The sequence below is a fragment of the Choristoneura fumiferana genome, chromosome 9, assembly GCF_025370935.1.
Source record: "Choristoneura fumiferana chromosome 9, NRCan_CFum_1, whole genome shotgun sequence".
Taxonomy (NCBI): domain Eukaryota; kingdom Metazoa; phylum Arthropoda; class Insecta; order Lepidoptera; family Tortricidae; genus Choristoneura; species Choristoneura fumiferana.
The window spans coordinates 2,789,138-2,810,487 of record NC_133480.1 but is presented as its reverse complement, the minus strand read 5'-3'; the positions used below and the strand labels follow the sequence as shown (position 1 = coordinate 2,810,487).

Below are 21,350 nucleotides of genomic sequence, written 5' to 3'. Positions count from 1 at the left end.
CTCAATTTTGTTTTAAAAACAGTTGGTTTTTTTTTTTTTTTTTATTCGACTGGATGGCAAACGAGCTTGTGGGTCTCCTGATGGTAAGAGATCATCACAGGGGTATTGCAGATGCGTTGCCAACCTAGAGGCCTAAGATGGGATACCTCAAGTGCCAGTAATTGCACCGGCTGTCTTACTCTCCACGCCGAAACACAACAATGCAAGCACTGCTGTTTCACAGCAGGATTAGCGAGCAAGATGGTGGTAGCTATCCGGGCGGACCTTGCACAAGGCCTTGTTATAGTAGTTGTCAAATTTTGATAGGCTATTTAATAAAGATTGTTAGTTAATTTAGATTACTTGTGTTGTGTGATAATCTGATAAAATTAGAATTCAAGGCAACTGAAAACTAGCATGTTAGAGGAATTTTCATGGATATTTTCAAGATGTCTCATCATGGATTGGTCATGGATTTTTTTGTTGTCATTGTCTTGAGACTTTCTTAATATGTATGTAATGTACCTTCCTATTTAACCCTTTATCATACCTACAGGTGTAAAGAAAAACATTTGAGATTCTAAGGTAAACTTTCTCTAAATACATCTGTTTAAAAAATTATGTTGAGTCCGTTTAAATGTAAACAAATTTATAACTTAACAAGCTATTTCCTTTATTAATATCATTTTATCTCAGTCTTGAAGTACTTTTAAACCAATATCAAAAAAGGAGAAGGTTCTATGTTCCAATTCTGAATGTTTCTGAAACATATCTAGCACCTGTAACCAAACATTAAGCAGCTCTTCACAGCTTTGGCTAAAATCACAGCACACTCTTTAAAAATCAACCAAATCAGTGCTAACAAGGATTTCATTTCTAATTAGAATTATCAGTGATGGATATGATGTTGGCCTTAGCGAGTGCTGAGCAGGATAGTCTGATAGCTGCGCCTCACTCTTGCAAGTGCTCCAACATTTATATTTGTCATCAAAGTCCTGATTTTCCTCCTCCTTTGCTCAAATCTGTTTGAGCAGGCCATGTAGCATGGAGAAAGAATGGCCGATGGGGCTGAAAAATTCTTGAGTGGAGACCGCAGATTGGCAAGCGCAGTGTAGGACGTCCACAAACGAGATGGATGGATGAACTGGTTAAAGCCGCGGGTTCACGGTAGATGCAAGCCGCCGCCAACCAAACAACTGAAGGTCTATGGGGGAGGCCTATGTCCAACAGTGGATATCCTACGGTTGAGATGACAACCAATGTCAATCATTACCTATTATGTATTTACCTACGCAAAGAAGAAGGGATGTGGTTATCTCTACCACCTAGATCCTTGTATTAGTAATGACTATAGCTCTTGTCCAGCGTCTATCACGCAAACCAAAGCTCATGGGAAATTTCAAATGTAATTTCCCACTAGATACTAACTTAACTAGGGTCTGGATTCCAGACTCTGGAATCAAGTGGTTTGACTGTATACATATGATTGGATGGCAATGCAAGTGCAGTTAGCATAAAAAGCACAATATTTTTTTAGCGGAAACTTATTTTGTTATGATTTATCTGTAAGTTCTAATATAACATTTACATTTTTTTAGTTTGACACACATCCCTGTGCCCTGTAAGTTTTTGTTGAGCTCTCAAAGCTAGTGGGCCCGTGTTATCTCTGATAATATCAAACTGATAAGAGAAGCAGTTTTAGCTCATCATTGAAATTGTTTGTATAGTGTTGCACAACAAATTGACAGCTTCAGTTGAATTTTTTTGTTTACCTAGTTAAATTCTTTCGAGTCTACCTTATGCTGTTTCTAGGGACTGACTTTGGTATTCCCTTGGAGGGTTTTTGAAGGGGTTTCGCTAACCAAAGCCATTGCTTGTGAAAACTCCTCAACAAGAATGCTTAATTTACCTTGCAACACTGGTGGAAACGCAGCCTATTAATTACATTTTGATTTTTATCCTTTCAATATGATAAAGGGTCAATATTGCTAATTAACATTTGACATTTGGATGTCTAGCAGAGCTGGCAGGTGGCTATAAGGCTTTATTATGTTAGACAAACCATTCAACTAAAAAAAAAAAGAACTTGATTGATGTTCGGTTCAAATTGTGAAAACAGAAATTTTGTCAGCCCTCAGGAGGTTAAGGCAGATACAGGAAAAAGCTATGGTATTTTTATGTAAATTTTTACCTTTGTACATCTTAAACAATGTAAAATGACCCTTCACTGCATATATTTTTCTTAGTATCAGGGCTCTGCTGAGGATATTCATAGTATAACTACAATTTTTTTTTTCCTCTGATATTTTAACGAGGCTTTAGCACACCAAATGTGACTATGTCAGCCTCATGGGGAGCCTCAGATATATACACCACACTACAGACAGTTATTACACTCTCCCTTGCACATACAAATTTTTACTCAAACTTTTTTTGTTCTTTCTCTTGTGATTGGTCCTAAATAACATATTTGTTTATAAGAATAGAGTGAAACTAGTTACCAACTAAACTACATTACCAACCGAAAAAAAACCACCATTGTAGTCCCATAATATTTTTACCTGTGTTGTGACCCTTTTTTATGCAGTCTTTCCCATCTTGTTATTAAACACAGCTGTTGCCTTAGCACGTGGGTATTGCGGAAAATTATGCGTCCTTTCCTCACACTCTTTGGAAAGGGAATGTATATTTATGTAAAGGGGGACGGATGGTTGGTGCCTCTCGTTTACTGTCAGATGGTAAAAAAGAGACGACTTGTATTGTGACAGACTTTTGCTTTGCTATTAGCCAATTTCCGAAGTTTTTTTTTTTTTTTTTTATTTGACTGGATAGCAAACGAGCAAGTGGGTCTCCTGATGGTAAGAGATCACCACCGCCCATAAACATCTGCAACACCAGGGGTATTGCAGATGCGTTGCCAACCTAGAGGCCTAAGATGGGATACCTCAAGAAGTGCAAGTTATTTCACCGGCTGTCTTACTCTCCACGCCGAAACACAACAGTGCAAGCACTGCTACTTCACGGCAGGATTAGCGAGCAAGATGGTGGTAGCAATCCGGGCGGACCTTGCACAAGGTCCTACCACCTGCAAAAAGTATATTTAGTTTCAAACAATGTCAATGAACTTTATTGATATTGATAGCAGTTTGATGGATTTATTTAGTGACAAATTGTATACACTCAGTTTATGTCATGTGGCATAGATACACATGGGGTAAGATCGCACTGTAAAATGCTGACTGTGCTTTTTGTTGACTGTACTTTAATTGTCACCCAAACTACATTTGCATACCAAATTTCAAGTCGATGTCATTAACCGTTGAAGAGTTTCGTCCTGTGGAGACGTTCATGGTCGGACTACCTGGATGTCACTACCAGGTTATTGTATTGTCACGCAATCTACACAAGTATAATAATAATAATATAGCCTTTTTGTTCCCAACTGGTAGTTTTCTATTTTTGTGTATGTTATTGATTATCATAAAATGTCCCTCAGTTCGGTGTGTCTTTTGACATAGGCCTCCTCCAACTGCCTCCATTGGACTCTGTCAGCTGCAACTCTGGTCCAGTATGGTCCCAGGGTTAGGCGGAAATCATCCTCCCATCCTCTACACAAGTAAAGAAAGAAAGAAAGAAAATACATTTATTTAACGCCATAAAAAACAAACAAGTAGGTATACCAAATTTCAAGTCAATCCAACTACTGGAAGTTGGTCGAATTTAACTTGCAAGATTTGATTACAGACAATGGGACAGGTGAAAGAAACTAAATAAAAGCTTGTAAAAAGTAATCATTGCAATGTTGCTAGGCAACCCTGCTTCGCGACGCAGGGTTGAATGCACCCATGTGTATCTTTTTATTTAAGTCTCATTTTGGTCAAAGAACATACAAGTCGACAGTGAAGTACCAATACCTCCTAACTGAATTACCTTTGACATGAAATTGAGGACCTTAGTACCCCTAACTAAGCCTCTTAAGTTGCATACTTGAGATTTATCAGTTAGGAGGTATTGGTACTTCAGCATCGAAGTGCAGAATCCTGCAGTGGGATCCAAGTGTAAAATACAGTATTTGACTATTTTGTATATGTTTTATAAATTAAAACTACACAATGCCTGTTATCAAATAGAGAAACAATTTTTAAGCTACCTTTACAAATAACAAAGTATTAAAGGTTTGAAATTCAAGATTAGACAGAGAAAGACATACTGGCATGTGACGTCACACGTTGCTGCATAGAGAAAAGCATTTGAGAAAGAGACTGGTATATAGATTTTTCAAAAAATCACAATAAATCCAATTTTCAACCGATTTAAATTTTCTCTTCGCTAAACACTATATGGCAAAATCAGGAGTTGTCAAATACCGTATTGTTTAACCAGCCTTTATCCCTAGCTTTGTTAGTGATTATTACAAGTCTAATCTACGGTCTAACGTTCACTTTCGATTCGACCCGCCTGGTGGGGAGTAACTTACAGTCACAACCAGTACCAGTACATTAATTAGTGTAGATGTAGATAAATTAATGCAACATATCACAATCATGTCACTGCCTTAAAAGAAAAGTGGACTTTATAAACATTATGAGTTTAAATCTCAGATGTATAAATTTAGTTGGTGTATTAACTTGAGATACGAGAGTTTTCAAAGTAATGCTAATGTGTAAGTAAATTTTGGAAAATTGTACTTTTTGGGAGTGCACTTTTTTTTTAATGAACGCAGATTTCGGATGTATATTTACGAGCCTAAGCCGAATTTACTCGTACTTCGCAAACCTGGTTTCAAAAACGTCAATGCACTGTCAAACAAACAACAACTAACCCATAAACATAGCCATAAGCATCGCATTCTTCCGTATATTGCTCTAGATTTTGCGTTTGTGCGATCTGGTCACATTCCACTAAATTATTTCCTAAATTTGATCAGAGATGTACAATCACCCTTGTGTTTAGGTTGTAATAAGACTGAAGACCTCCTTCATTTTCTTCTGGAATGTGATCAGGATAAGGATACCAGAAACCGGTATCTGGATGGTATGGACCTGTGGAATGGAAGTGTAAATGTGATTCTGAGTCATCCACTTTCAGAAGAAGCGATGCGGATTTACAAGTTCATCAGACGGGCCTTTGCATCCAGAGACTAGGTTTCTGCACAAGAGAGTGTAACATGTATCTGAGGCCCCCCATGAGGCTGGCATAGTCACTTTTAGTGTACTGAAGCCTCGTTAAAATATAAGATTAAAAAAAAAAGTCAATGCACTGTCAAACAAACAACAACTAACCCATAAACATAGCCATAAGCATCGCATTCTTCCGTATATTGCGCTACATTTTTCCCAACACGCATAAAACATACATGCATACATAATCACACCCTGAATTATAGATCCACTTGTAGCTGAGTCATGATCGTGTTAGATTCTAATACAACTCTAAATTACGGATGCAGCATAGCAGTTACGTGGTTAGTTTGTGACTCATAATTTTCAAGTTGCCCTGTCTGGTTTTATCTTGAGTTGTCTTTGATATCGTGACGTTCACGCAAAAGGCTTAGGGTCTCCTTAGGGTCTTCCCCAACATTCCAGTTTGGTGTTCAATTACGAATGACACTTCCTTTGTGATTTACGGTGGCTTGTTTGTCTATTATTTTTTTAAATTTAAAAACAATTTAAGTTAGAATAGTTCAAAGATGTAAGGGTCTATTGCAGGCGTTTTCAACCTTTTTGTTTTAACGGCACACTTTTCGTTCATCAAAGTTTCACGGCACACCAGTAAAAATATCCAAGTGCGAGTCGGACTGGCGCGTAGAGGGTTCCGTCCGGTATACCTGTAATATGCGTAACGGGCAGCAGAGGCTTATTAAAAAAAAACCCAAAAAGCTATATATATATATTAAAAACGCTATTCATGATTTCAATGCAGCATAGGTACACTTCGCGGCACACCGGTTGAAAATGTCTGGTCTATTGCGTAACGTTTCTGGCGCTCGAGATCGCAATCAAATGACAGTTTTCGCATACAAAAACTGTCATTTGATTGTGATCGCGATTGTCAGAAACTTTGGACAATACGGCCTCTAGATTCTGAACGACAAAGCAGTCGCAGTTGCTTGCGCGTGCAGTCCATGGTACCTACAAGATAGTAGCATCGTCTTTAAGGTATTTGACTATATCGTTATCTCTAATAATAGTGGCTATCTCAGACTACCTATATATAATGTCTAATCGCTCATATCTAAGAAAATTCTTAAAACGATGACTTAGCACCTTCTTGAACTACAATCGTAAAGCTGCAGTCACGAAATATAAAATAAAAACACTAGTGAATGTCGTGCAAAGTACCGTCAAATTCTGCTCTAATCTCTTTTGATCAAAGTGACATAAGGGCATTTTCACAAAAAAGTGTACTAATACTTAGCAAAATAAAGTTGCAAGTTTCATTATTATTTTTGATACCTATCTTTTTTAAACGGAACAGATAGGTCCAGTTTTACTTTAGGATTTCAGGGAAATACCGAAAGATTGGTCACTATACCCCCACCCCCAACACAAAAAATATAAGATTGTCAGATAGGAATCGACTCGAATTCGATACAATAGATCTATTTTCTGTTAAGAATTCATCTCAACAGTAGCTAAACTCTTTTTCATCTCTCCTGTTCGGAAAGTTTAATTTTCATAGGTAGATAGCCGGGTGGAAAATTGCGTTTTCACCTCTAGGGCGGAAAGTTTTTTTTTTTTTCAATTTTTACGATTAGCCACGGAGTCGAAGATAATTGAGTTATATCATATTATTATAATTAAACCATTTTATATATCTAAACTTAGCTATACATAGGTATATTAAACGACGTGTTTATTACGTTCTGTATAGGTTCTCATTAAAAACATTTAGTCGGTCTATTTTTTTTTTCGCAATTGTAATTGAAATCAATATTAAAAATTATTCTTCCATTCTGCTGCCCGCTATAATGCAATGATAGCATGACACTTTTTTTCACGTTTCGGCATGGCCATCTAGATGCACGTCGTGACCAAGGAGCTGATATACAACACTGAAGATTGAGCGCCGAACATCCATTTGAAATTTTAACTGTTTTTTTTTTATATACTTCTTTTATGAAATGTGCGTGTAGTATTTTATTTTCCTCACAGTCGAAATGAAAAGTAGAATGTCTTAACTCGGGTGAAATTACCCATTGCCCCTCGGAACTATTGGCGCTCTCACTTCGTTCGAGCGCAGCAGAAGTATCTCGGCTGAAATGGGTCACTTTCCAGCCTTGGTTATCAATCTACTATATCACTCCCTAACTGTCTCTGTATTGTTGTTTGTGACAATATTTACTTAAGATTAATCTACTTTTAAACTTGAATGTACAGTCACCTGCACCAATATCTGACACAACAAAGCGTGTATAAATATCTGATACGATCTTTAGGGCCGGTAAGACGTCTCTGATATTTTTTTACGTTCCACTATGGCACATATTAATGCAGGTGATATCGTGCAGCTAAATGCCCAATTTTTCTTTCCAATCGGACGTAAAACAACATCAAAACACGTGTAAATTGTTTTATAAAATAACACGAGTGTCGCAGCCGTCAGCTAAGTTTATTGCACGAGAACGATTTTCGTTTAAATTGCCGCCCCAGTTTCGGAGAGATATGAGCTCACAACTATTTGTAACTAATCGCATAGTTAGGTAGCAAATGTGTCGCGTGTAATATGAAAAACTACGCGCACAATAAAAACAGTAAGTTTTTGTGATTTTAGAGAAAGTTAGAATTTTTCTTCCTTTTAGTTTTGGCAGTCGGGTTATTTAATGTTTTATTATCTTCTTATTTGTGTCTCTATTCTTTGGACAATGAACGAACTCCCGAGTAAAGTCCTTCGCAGGAAAATTCTGATATTGTAAATTATTTAATTAGACAAATATAAAATATATATATTTTCGAAATGTATGTTCCGAAGCAGTTCAAGCAGTATCAAATCGTAAATCGGTCATTTCGCCTGTAATACTGTAGTGATATGAGGCTTTGTACATAAGTTATAAATACTCTAATCGACACATGCTCTATTCATCTTTGTGTATGTATGTATGTACGCTTAAATCTTTTGAACTAATAAATTAATATTAATGCAATTTTCATCAATAAATAGAGTAATTCGAGAGAAAGGTTTATAGAGATAATGTACATAACTAGTGTAGTGACGCGCCCTGACTGCACAGGTGTGATTTTGGGCAAATGCATTTGACGCCTCTTTTTTTTTCTCAATGTTGCACTCTTGCAAAGCCCCAGGGCGGGTCGCTAGTTAGTATTAATAAATCTATATGTAAGTGGGTATTTTTCAGATACTTGATGGCTTTGTCATGACCTTCATAAATTCGTAATTCTTATCTTCCGCACAGTCTAAAAATAACAGACCCTTGTATCCTCTTGAAATGATGATAAGAATCCTGTTCAATCGCTATGGATCTCTGGAATACTGCGGTTAATAATTTGTGAGTAAAACGAAACAGAAAAAGTGCCTAAATAAAATATAAACGTAGACTTGCAAAATTCGAAGGTTTTACAGTAAAAAATAATAATAATAATTTGTGTATTTCAATAATCACAAAAAAATCTTCCGCTTAGACTAATCTTAATATTTGAAGATTTTAGCGAATCTAATTAAATTACCTTATTATATTTTTTTTAAATGACATAAGTTTTATGTTGTGGTACCTACTAGTCTGAAAGGCTGAGCATAAATAAAACAAGTAAATGTATTAATAGAAATATTGCGTTGAAGTAGTATACCATTAAATAACTTAGGTAATATTGCAATGTGATGGATTTATAAACACTGCAACAAATATGTAAAGCCATTCCCTTTTCCTCGCACACGAAAAGCAGCCTTAGCACTACCAAAGTAGATTACACTGTCGTATTAGATAATTTTACGGCACTTCGAACCGTTTTGCCAGTAATCAATAGCATAACTTCAAAAGGGCAATTTAACATTAGACGTATGACACCTACTAAAATAATCGTGTACTTCGCGTAGAGACCCCATAATCTGGCCATAGGCGGTTCACGCTGTCATAGTTGATAACGGCTCATAATAGTATTGGTTGTCATTAATTCAGGCTACCGTTTAAGTTGAGAGTTATCTGTAGCTGTCGGGAATTAAGTAAAACATCTAAACGAAGCGGAACAAAACTTAAAAACCTATACATAACGCCAAGTCACTGGTTGTTGTTTGCATTGCAATCCATACGAAAATCTCATATCAGTTATTTTGATAATTGGTGATGATATTGAGCACCACCAATTGACACTCGTAACCAGAGGATTGCAAATACATTGCGAGCCTAGAGGGCTCATCATGTGCCATTGCAGGACCCTCAGAATGAGAACGATTGGGCCGTAGTTTCTCCTAGTGGAAGGCCTGCCAACGCTTCGTCTTCCGGTTTGTAGTCGCCGCTCGAGGACTCATGCACTCTAAGCGTGACTATTGTCAAATCAGCTGTGAAAACAAAATGATTTGATGACTAGTTTGACATTGGTTTTATGGTTGGCTATAATACGCACCTAAAATTAAACTGAAACAATTAGTGAAAAAATATTCATATTTCCAAAATAAACTTTAAATTGCGAATAGTAATTTGTTTGGTGCAACTCATGCTTACTCTCCATATAAAGCTACTGCTTGGATCAGCAAAGGATCAGCTAATAAGATGGTGGTAACCATTCTTAGGCCACCAACTAGACGCCAGTTCAGCCGTGCCGTCGCGAGCATGTTCTCTGTTCATTGCGGAGCCAAGACGTTCGCCGCTTAGTGGTTACCTTTCAGCTCACGCAATGAACAGATAACTGCCCCGTTGCCCGCTGGCGTCCAGTGGCCGTATTTAACGCATTCACCATCTCTTTCTACCCTCACCCTATACCGTGTGCCAGAAAGAAGTGGTCAGAACGATTGTGAGAAGGCCTAACGATCACGTGATCACGGGTTCACGATCTTATGGATCTTGTAAAAGGTACCGCAAAACGCTAAATACCTACTAGACATCTGTAACTAAAGTAACATACGTTATCCCTGACCCTTCCTGAATATTTGTCATCGTCAATTTTATTTTAATTTCTGCATACAACAGCAACGCATCGCGGAGGTCGTTTGCGCGGCCAGTCATCAAGATAGCTATGATTATACCAGTTCGCTTACATTCCTTAACGAATTCCGTAAACATATATGCATAGGAATACGTATTCTGACTTACTAGGACACCATTTAACGACTGACTTGTAGCCTAAGTAATGAATGAGTTGCGATTAGCATTTATAAATAACTAGCTTTGATCCACGGCTGCGTTTGCGTGAATTATTGTTTTCACATTTTACTAAATTCCCAAAAATTGCACCGTATTTACGTTTCATGAAGAATACCAATGCGTTGGAAGGGGAAGGCCTAAACGAACGTACCACGATCAAATCGAGGCCGTTCTGAAGAAAGGTCGACGTGCATGCATGAAAAGATTGACGAATGTAGAGGAAGCGAGAGTTGTATGCCAGGATCATAGCAAGTGGAAGGACGTAGTCTCTGCCTACCCCGTTGGGAAAGAGGCGTGATTTTATGTATGTATGTGTATGTACCAATGCGAAATGTCATATGTATGACTATTTCTCAAAAAGTTGTCCACTTTCAGTTGCCCACTTATATAAAAAAATATATATTTCCTGATGCTATTTCAACACAAAAAATAAGTAATATTACACAATAAATACCTTCTGGTAAAGGTGATAAAAAGTCAGATAATCTTTGTTATTGGATCCAATAGAATGTTTTGATGTACCTTAGTTACAAAATTACGATTTTTCCTCGTAAGATTTCGTGACGTTTTCCTGACGTCAAGAAATTTTGGATGTTTTATGATCTTGGCCTTAATGTTAATAATTAATTGACAAACTGATTTCTTGTCAATTACATGACGGGACAACTTTTTGAGTACTCATGTTTCTAGACTCAGCGTTTCGTTTCTACAGCTTGTGACAATTCGTTCGTAGGTACTCTTTATAGACCTAAAGTAAACATGTATCTACACAAGCAAACTATGTATCTAATAATATCGATCCACATGTTTCTAAAAATAAACTACGTATGGTACACATACACACCGTATAGATTAAAATTTTAATTATTTCAAGTGAGCCTCGCTTGTAAAGAATGAAAAAATAACGGCTAGTTAAGAGTTCCACTCGCGCATAGAGGGTTCCGTACAAAGTAGTACCTAGCTATGAAATTACAGTGTTAGCATAGCCCCTCTCCTAAGCAAAATGTACGCAGTGTGGAGTCATTTTAGATGATTATTGATTACCTTCATGCCAAATTTCAAGATTCTCGGACAACTGGACGGTTTTTCGACTTTTTCGGTTACGGCAATTTGTATGGAAACCCCTTTTATAATAAGTATCTTTTGTATGTTCACTTTTTTTTTCATTTCCGTTCATTTTTTTTTTTCAGTTCATTTTGATACAACCACCATGTGTTCGTAAGAATAAGGTCTTGACACACGGACAAAAATGTGATCCTATGAAGGTTCCGTTTTTCCCTATTGAGTTACGGAACTCTATAAATTAATGCCGTTTCACTATAAAATTCTGTGAACGCTATGCTTTATGTGAGTTATGGTTTAATAAACGTTTGATTATTATTACAGTGCAGATGTTCGTAAACTTAAACTGGTTTTTTTGTCATATTTTTTTACACGGGTTTGAGAGCAGTCTAGTCTGGTCTAGACACGTGAAGGCCGTAGCTGGCTGACTTGTGTTATATTAGTTTCAGAATGAGCGAGTATTGGATGATGATAAGTTGATAAGTAACAGTGGTGTGGAATTAACATTTTTATTGGGCAATCCGAATAGTGAGAGTAGCGTGAATTAAGCATGTCCTCAGATGCAGTTAAGTACCTTTTATCACTCCTCACTTATAAATAGTTAAGTTTAAGTTAGGCTAGTATTTACGGCGCTGGACCACTCATCCCGGCCTATTACGTTTACGTCCCACTGTAGAGCACAGAGCTCCTCGCAATATGAGAGGGCTCGGGCCGTAGTTCCTACACGGGCCTAGTGCGGATTGGGAACTTGTGAAGTTTTGAATGTGATTGAATTTTTTCGCTGGTTTCCTCACTATATTCTCCGTATTCCTCACAGTCACAGTCACTACAAGGTGCCTGGGCTCGAACACACGTCAAACCACTAAGCTACCACGGCATGTACGGTCAAGGGCATTATCATGAGCCACCATGGAACCCATTTCACAGTAAACGTCATAGTTACATCGCATTAGTTAATAATGAAAATCGTTTTCCTTTGAAAAGGTTCCATGATGGCTCATGAATTAAAGCCCTTGAGTGTACAGTCAAGGGCAAAGATATCGACACGGTCAAAGTTGCAAAAATATGTATACGCGACTCTATGCACTTAACATTAAGGCCGTGTATACATATTTTTGCAACTTGGGCCGTGTCGATCTTTGCCCTTGAGTGTACCATACGTTCTGTACGCTACCGCGCCGCTGTTCCTGTCAAAAGTTATGTTAACAAGTTAATCAACAAAATAGCCCTTGTTCTACCAGCACATTAGGCAGTCTTTGCCAGTTTCAATAATTGATTTAAGCGTTAGTTTGGGGAGGTCGGTTATACAAACTTTTAACTTGATATTCTGCAAACTCGCGGAGGGGTTTGTGGTTGCCGAGTAACAAAGTATGAGGTTGTAGCTTATCTTATCATCATCAGCCGGAAGACGTCCACTGCTGGACAAAGGCCTCCCCCTTAGAACGCCACAATGAACGACAACTCGCCACTTGCATCCACCGGTTTCCCGCCACTCTCACGATGTCGTCAGTCCACCTGGTGGGAGGCCTGCCAACGCTTCGTCTTCCGGTTCGTGGTCGCCACTCGAGGACTTTTCTCCCCCAACGGTTATCTGTATATATGTCTGTGTTATCTTATCTATTAACGTTTTAATTTTTCAAAAAAAGAAGAGCGTTGAATATATTCAGGCCTATTTTAGTTGATTTTTTAAAGTACCATTTACTCATTTAGGTTCCAATGGGGCCGCAAATTAGATGGTGCCTGGTTTCCTACGCCACTGGGTTTAACACCCTGTTAAAAAGATGCTGCACTACTGTAATACACTCAAAATCTCGAACAACTCGGTCACTACAGGATGTAGTGCGCAACACAAGGGGTGCATCTATTTACCGATCGCTTCATTAGAATTCTCGCTTTCAATGGGAAATTAATTTCAGAGCCAGATGGGCATGTAGGTCGAAGACGGTTTGAGTTATGGCTCTATTTGTACGGTACTGTATCCTGTTATTCACTTAGACGACGCTTGTTTTCTTTATGCGACTGACTATATAATAGACTTAGGGCTTCCGTTCGTTATACCCTAACTTCTTTTAAGAAGTAGAACCTTGAAAATTTAAGCGAGTATAATACTTTTCGTGATCGAGCGCAGAGCGACTTTTCCGTCGCATTTGTCGCGTCTGATGACATCTTTATTACCTCTCCTGAACTACAATTTTACCCCTTTGGAGGTCATTATTACCCACCAGGTTCGGAACCAATCATATACAGGAACCAAACTTTTGGTCGCTGTGTAACATAGTTGTGCGGTTAATTTAGGACCTGTAATTGTGGGTTCAGAATGAAAGACAATAATGTACGACCTGATAATTCGCCCGCTTATGAGAAATTACAAGGGGCCATGATAAATTATCAGGTCTTACATTCCGCGTCAACCAATACTCGGTCGTATCTACATTAACTGCGCCCATGATTCTGTCAAATACATTCTCAATGTTTACAACAAAATTATTGAAAAGCAAATTCCCATGAAACCCACAGCAAAAGTGCGCGCTAGTAGGAATTTGGTTTCCCATCTACCTATTCGGAATGAGGAGGAGTGGGAAAAAAATCCTAGTCTAGTAGGTAGGTCGAAGTGCGAACAACGAGGCAAACAAGACAGCTCTATGTAGCCCAAATTTTCTGGTGTTTTAACATAAATTAAGTCTTACTCGATAATACTGTAACAAGCAAGGTTTATGGGCAATAATTCATTAGAACGCTTGTCCCGTAACTTAATATTTTTTCATTCACTAACTCTATCAAGAAATGCTGACCATCATGAAACAATCTACCTTATTTGTAAACTCAAAGGTTACACTTTTGAACCGTAAGTAGATGTAAGCGCGCTGAAAACCATCGTAATTAGTGAGCGAATGAATATTTATGAGCTTTAAGTGTATTGGGTCAAGGTAGACGCAGAGGTTGCTGTGACGCGCTGGCGGACCCCGCTCGTGCGCCTGCGCATGTGGCAAATAACCAGAGGAGCTACTACGAAATTCGAAAATCGAAGTTATTTAGTATCGTACCGGCCCCTCTCACTCACTCTCGTGTTAAATAATAAGGACAGGATACGAAGTTCGAATTTTGCACATCGTAGTAAGTATAAGGCCAGGATCTGTACGTAGTCTATCGATAGGTTAACACTGTTTTAGGCTCCGTTTCCACCAGAGATGTGGGAGGATGCGTTGCGAGATGTGTTTGTAATGAACCAATAGAAACGCTTCATTTAATAGGTAAAATTAAGTATTTCTATTGGTTCATGACAAAGACACACACATCTCTGGTAAAAACGCTGCCAAATAATGTGCTAATACCGAAGGAACTAATGTATTGTTTAATTTAGGTAAATTAAACAATTCAATTGAATCATGACAAACCCATTCCTCGCAACGCATCCTTGCAGATCTCTGGTGGAGTAGAAACGGAGACTAAGACAAGACTAGACCTAACTCTGAAGCCCAATTTACACCGCGACCGGAGCGGACTCATTAATGACTTAGTTTAACTTACGGTTCGGTTCGGTTCGGTTTGGTGTATGTATTTTTATGTAGCCGATAGTTGTACATTAAACTAAGTTTTTAATGAGTCTGCTCCGCTCACGGTGTAAATTGGGCTTAACATCTGCGTCCCGTGCGTTTCCGACCGTCTATGACTCTTGGGCTTCCTCTACTAGACTATATACCCTTTCACTCACAGCTCACAGGTAAGATCTTATAACATGATTGACGCGTTTCCATCGCAGGTCGCCGCGAGGACGCGTGGTGGCCGAGGGCGTGTACAACAACGCCCACTTCATGCACGCGGCCACGTCGCACGTCGGGGACATCGTGCAAGTGCTCACCCAGTCGGGGAGTCTCTGGGAGGGCGTCTTCAAGACTTTCAGCGCTCAGTTTGAGGTAAGCGTCTTACATTGTCATTTAATAGTTTCTGCACACTAAAAAAATTTTATTGCCCATAAAAATCCATTCAAGTTCACGCTACATCCAACTAGTTACCCGTGTCTGGGCCACAATAGAGCTCTCGCCAGGCGCCATTTAGGTGTTATGTATGTTGGCGTAACATAAGTACATTTATACGTGGCTAAAGCATGAGGCGGAGCATGTGCGGTTAGGACTATGCTTCGTTTATTGGTGTTCAGCCTACTTCTGCTAGTGATTTGTGTGAAGTTGCGGCGCGTATCGCGGTGCACATAACGGCAAGACTGTCATAGCCTCATATCCCCGCACTCTTGTGCATATCAAAATTTGCCTTGTGCACACCCTTTGTCGCGGGCCACCACCTGCGAAAGGCGCTAATGTGCTATTCACATCCATAGCTTGTGGGTGGTTCGCGAGCGAGTGTGAAGAAGTGATCGGCAATTTCTGACAATGATGCTGGAGAGACTTGTACTTACCTATAGGAGACTTTCGACTGAGTTTTACAAAGAGCTAGAGCATTAAACGGCACTGAAGACATGTTGGCCTAGTTTTTTGACCTATTGCCCTTCCAGCAGAGGTTTTTGGGTTCAGACCCGAGCACGGGCTCGTGAGTTTTTCGGAATTCGTATACGAAATTACATTTGAAATTTACCACGAGTTTTACCATGAGGGGAAACATCCCGAGTGTGTCGAGATCTCAATCCACACCGGGTCCGCGTAGGAACAACACCCCAAACCCTCCCGTTCTGAGAGGCCCGTGCAGGAGGACATCTACAGGCCAAGATGATGAATGAGAGAATAATTAAAGACATGATAAGTATGATAACTAAATCTGATGTCAAGCTAAAACAGTCCGGCTGCGATGACGAGTAATAACCCAGAACAATTAATCTTCATTGTATCTATCATTTGCGTCCCGCGAGGAGCCGAGGCTTTCGAAGCTCACTGATCGGCCGGGACTTTTTTTTGTCTGGTCATTGCGTGTGCTGCCAGGTAAACACTGAACGGCGAGTTTCGGCCGCGCAATACACGAAGAAAATTCTCCTTCACAAAAAAAAGTCCCGGCCGATCAGTGAGCTTCGAAAGCCTCGGCTCCTCGCGGGACGCAAATGATACAATGAAGATTAATTGTTCTGGGTTATTAACTCCACCAGCATCCATCTGAATGGCACGAGTTGAAATCATGAGGTCAAAGTCGCGAAGCTGTAACTATTTATACCTATAAAATAATATCGTGCGTGACTGACAGCTTATCGTCTGAAAGATGACTCTTTAGCCATTGAAGCTGGAATTCGTCTAGCTAGACTTGACTTTCTGTTTTTAAGTATTAAATACACCTTATGCATATACTCATACCCTGTGTTCGGAGCAATAGGTTCTCTCTCATTGCCATGTCATGACGTCATGAGCGTTGCGGGTGCTTGAAGTGACGACAACACTCCCACTGGCCGTTTCGGGTTGCGGGTCTTCGCAACAACACCATCTAGACTGGACCTAGGTCGAGTAATCCTAGAGGTGCATTGTATTGTACTAAGTAGGTGCTTTAAGGAAGGGGCCTATTTGATCATCCCAGCCTATATACGTCCCACTGCTGGGCACAGGCCTCCTCTCAGAACAAGAGGGCTTGGGCCATAGACGGACATAGACGCAGACAGACGAGTGACTTTGATAAAGTTCCTTAGGAACCCAAAAAAGTGCTGCACTGTTTGTTACTTTTGAACTAGGTTTTATGTGCAATATGTAACAAAGAGTGCGTGCATTGTATACGTTCATCATCCCTGATGACCTTTGAATATTTATTGACGTCTGGAGCACACCTTATACATACACAGTCGCAGCCAGACTGCTAAACTTGCTGGTCTTGATTTAAATAAACAACTTCAATTCAAAAATAAACCCTACTTTGTATCACAGCTATCGCGCTGGCCTTAATATAGAATTCCGCGAATGGTCGGCGCATGTTAAATGCAGGACGAAACAAGAGACTGAATCGCCCTGGATGACCTAGCCTAGATTTGGCATTGAATCGATGACCCGACCGTTAGCTAGCACATTGTGCTTGCATTGCACTTTGACGAGCGTTGGGTGGATGTTCCTGAAATAGTAAGACCACTATAAATGAGAGACGCACGTAACGATACACGACATGCACGTAAAGTTGTCCGAGGTGCTTGAAAGGAAAATAACTTAAAGCTCAGTTTAAATCTGCAAGCAAAATTGTCCAAGTTGCATTACATAGCCGCCTTCGATAAACCACTTCATACTCCTTCGCTTTACGATTGCGCAATGTAATGCAACTTGACTTGCACGATTTTTATTGCACGTCTAAACTGGGCTTAATAAATAAGTCTAGGAATCAAACGTGTACGCTAATTTAAATTGAGCTATCCCTGTCTCGAGTCACACAAGTAACTATGATATGGTGGTAGATTCACTGACGAAAGAAAATGATAGTAGAAATACCCCAACGACAAAAGATAACGGATTACTTACTCTGACAAAGTTGTATTAGAAATATAGCAAGCGATATTTGTAAAGGAGAGCTATGTCCTGTGTTTATTTGTTACCCTGTTGTTGTCCTGTATTTGTGTGTTGTTTGTTTGTGTTTGTGTTTATTTATTCGATCCTGTATGTACAGTGGGGGTAGGAAAACCTTCGTCAGTTATTAAATTGATTCCTTTACAAAGTCATAGACTCTTAGTACGTTTTGAAACCAAAGTACTAAGTAGAGAAGTGCATATCAAATTATACTTACTTGACATGGTAACAAGGGTCAAAATAGTATACACCTCTAACATATATCTAGTTTAATATCAATACAAAACCTTTTTAATAAACAACTTCTTAAAAGTTTCAATCAAATAATGTTCTATTTAATTGTCAGTGTTTGTTAGTGCCAAGGTGTAGTGGTAGGGTTGCTATGGTGACCTGATTATGTTTAGCAGGTTGACAGGTTGACGCAGTATGTCCTACTCAATCGGTAAAGCAGATTAGCGCTCACACTGAGCAAAGGAAAATAGATCTTAGAAAGAAAGAAAGAAGACATTTTTTATTCACTAACACAGAAGACACACATACAGCAAAATTTACACAAATAAAAAAAAATTACAGAAAAACACATGAAAATAGTAAATACATATACACAATTTTGTGTGTCTCCGCGAAAGTGAAACGGTCGCTGACTCAGCATTATGCTGAAGAGTTAGACGCCTGCAGCGCTGATTTTCTGCCAGAACCGTCTGTGACTCACGGAACGATACACAACTATAATAAAAAAACCACTTATCTATAAATACGCAAATAAAATTAAGAGAAAAAAAACTATAACAAACCAAGAAATAAATAAATTACAACGTAGGTACAATAATTAAAAGAAAGAAAAAAAATGGATCTTAGGGTGACGAACCTTTTTTTACTCCGACTGTACTGGTCTGATATCACAGAGTAATCTTTAAACGGTTAGTAAACGGTTTTCTACAGCATCAACCCCAAGTTCAATAATGCCCTACGGTGACATCGCTGCCCAAAAGTGCATGGGTCGTTGTCGGGTTATCTGCCGCGACCCCGGCGAATGTAGGTCGAATCAATAAACGCAGCGCGTACTTAACATCTTGCTTCCGCATGCCACCGCTTTGTGGTGCCGTGGGAGATGCTACTTCCGAATTTGTGATGTGTTTCATGTAATATCTAAGCGTAGTATTGAGATTTAATTGGTCGACGTGCGCCAAGAGAATCATAGATTCTCTTCGTGCTTCTCATCAGAGGATGCTATTGAAGTATATTGGGCAAAGCAAGAGTAACTTTTAGACTGTCTAGTCTTAGACACTTTCGACACATCAAAGTGCAAAGTAGGGGAGCAAATGGATTTTCAATGTTTTTCTTCACAGTACTGGAAGCTTATTCGAATTCTTTTCTTATTGGAATGGATTATAAGGCCACCTTAGTATTTGCATATTTTACATCAGCATCGCTGACGCGCTGCCTTCTCATAGTCAGACAAACTTACTAAGTACTACTGTAGTTACAATGCTAAACAACCACGAGACCCCTATTTTATAAACATGAAATAAAACAATAATCAACGATTTTTTTTGATGATGGCAACATTGACAAATGGCAGTTGACTTCTTGTTTTTTTACAAGCTTTTGTTTAGTTTCACCTGCCCCGTTGTCTGTCTGTTATCAAATCTTGCAAGTTAAATTCGACCAACTTCCAGTAGAGGGATTGACTTGAAATTTGTTATACTTATGTAAATTGCGTGACAATACATTAATCTGGTAGTCCGGCCAGTGACGGGACTCTTCAACGGTTAATGGCATCGACTTGAAGTTTGGTATGCAAATGTAGTTTGGGTGACAGACGATACAAGTACAGTCAACGAAAAGAACAGTCAGCAAAAAAAGCTTGTATTAAAAATGACATTTTTAGCAAAAACTTATTCTTCTTTAAGTGAAAGGATTAGTGAACTAAAATAATTTCCTTGCTCACCCGCGACCGTACGATAGATAGAAAGGATTAGTAGCTTGTTTGGCATTACCGCAGCAAATGTATCAATTTAATCACAAAAAAAAAACTTAAAAATTGGGAGCTGCCTGCTGCGGGCTTATTTAGAACCAGGAGTATGTACCGAAAAAATATTACTTGCACTTCTTCAATAAACTTTACTTAGCCAATTGTGAAAAGAAATCACGAAGTTTTAAAACCATAAAAAATCCTGATTATAAAAACAAAAACATTTTTAAGTTTTTACACTCTCGCTGTACAAATTCTGTTACAACAAAATGGTTTCCCTTAACGTACCTCTTAATAAAATGTTAAATGTTGAAACATTATCTATATCGCACCGACGTAGTTGCAACGCGACGTAAAACGAACTTTACAGCTTTAGCAACAAGAGTCACGCACAATCCATCGTAGCGCAACGGGAAGTGCCTATGTATTGACAGATATCATAGTAACAGCGCACTTGTAATAAGCTAGTTCATTCGCAGTTTTGTCACTTTTTCTTGAATCAATACACGAGTAAAACCAGTAATGCAACTGTAGTTATACGTGAGATTAAATTGTTTTTAAAGTACGAGTTTTTCAAAGTTTTTATCGATAGTTTTTATGCTTATTTTGCGTTGAGTGGATTCGCTGTGCGCTTGGTCTGTGACAGGAAATCTGCAGTGGGCACGATAGCGGCGTAGGTATGCTAGTGAAAGTCGCATCGCAATAGTACATTGTTCAGCAAGGACGCCGGCGCAGATCGACTGACTGTTATTATATAATAGGTACTGTATCAGTACCCGCGTAGTCGCTTGTTCGTAAAACACCGTACTTTATGTGGCAGGCATTCTTGGGTTCAGGAACGAACGCTTCAGCACTGGCCCCTGAGAAAGCGGTGATGTGACTAAGCTGAGTCGACACATACGTCCCACTGCAGAGCACAGGCCTCCCGCCAGAATGCGAGGGCTTGGGAAATAATTTCAGGCCAGTGCGGATTGGGAGCGCACACACCATTGAGCCCGGGCTCGAACCCACGACCCTCTGCATGAGAGGCCAAAGCACTTAGCTTCCACGTTTTGTAAAGAAAAAATACGACTGTTGTTTCATAGAAAGACTGTGGTAAATAAAAACGAATGGGGCAAAATTGGCGAATCGCTTTGCGTAGATATTATGGTGTACAGTCACCAGCACCAATATGTAACATAACAAAGCATGCAAAAATATCAGATTCTATTTCTATACTTGGTTCGGATAGGTATTTAACTAAATGTAAACAAAACAACGTCAATTGGTGTCTTTAATATTGAAATTCCCCCATTAAACTATCTAAACATTTACATTTCTGTATTGAAATACGCTAGTCTAGTTTGTATTACAATGATAGATAGGTTAAATGTTTAAAACCCTTGAATGTACGAAAACTGGCAGCTGAAGTTTGTTTACATTTAGTTAATTGTCTAAACGTTTCAAGTATAGGGCCGGTATCGTAGGACGTGTCAAATATTTTTGCACGCTTCGCTGTGACAGATAAAAAATGCTGTGCATTAATGCAGGTAGAAAGAAAGAAACATTT

General features: G+C 39.0%; 1 protein-coding gene and 1 long non-coding RNA gene across 2 annotated transcripts in view; one reads left to right on the top strand and one right to left on the bottom strand.

Annotated features, from left to right (window-relative positions):
- LOC141431447 (uncharacterized) overlaps positions 1-21,350 on the top strand; it is a 62,165-nt gene that overhangs the window by 1,374 nt on the left and 39,441 nt on the right. The window contains exon 2 of the mRNA XM_074092630.1: positions 15,114-15,267. Within this exon, the coding sequence (XP_073948731.1) occupies positions 15,114-15,267 (154 nt within the window). The remainder of the gene's footprint in view (positions 1-15,113; positions 15,268-21,350) is intronic.
- LOC141430770 (uncharacterized) lies at positions 3,420-5,557 on the bottom strand. The gene is made up of 3 exons (XR_012451657.1): positions 5,262-5,557; positions 4,802-5,021; positions 3,420-3,587 (listed from the first exon to the last, which is right to left on the bottom strand). It is a non-coding gene; the product is annotated as an uncharacterized lncRNA (long non-coding RNA).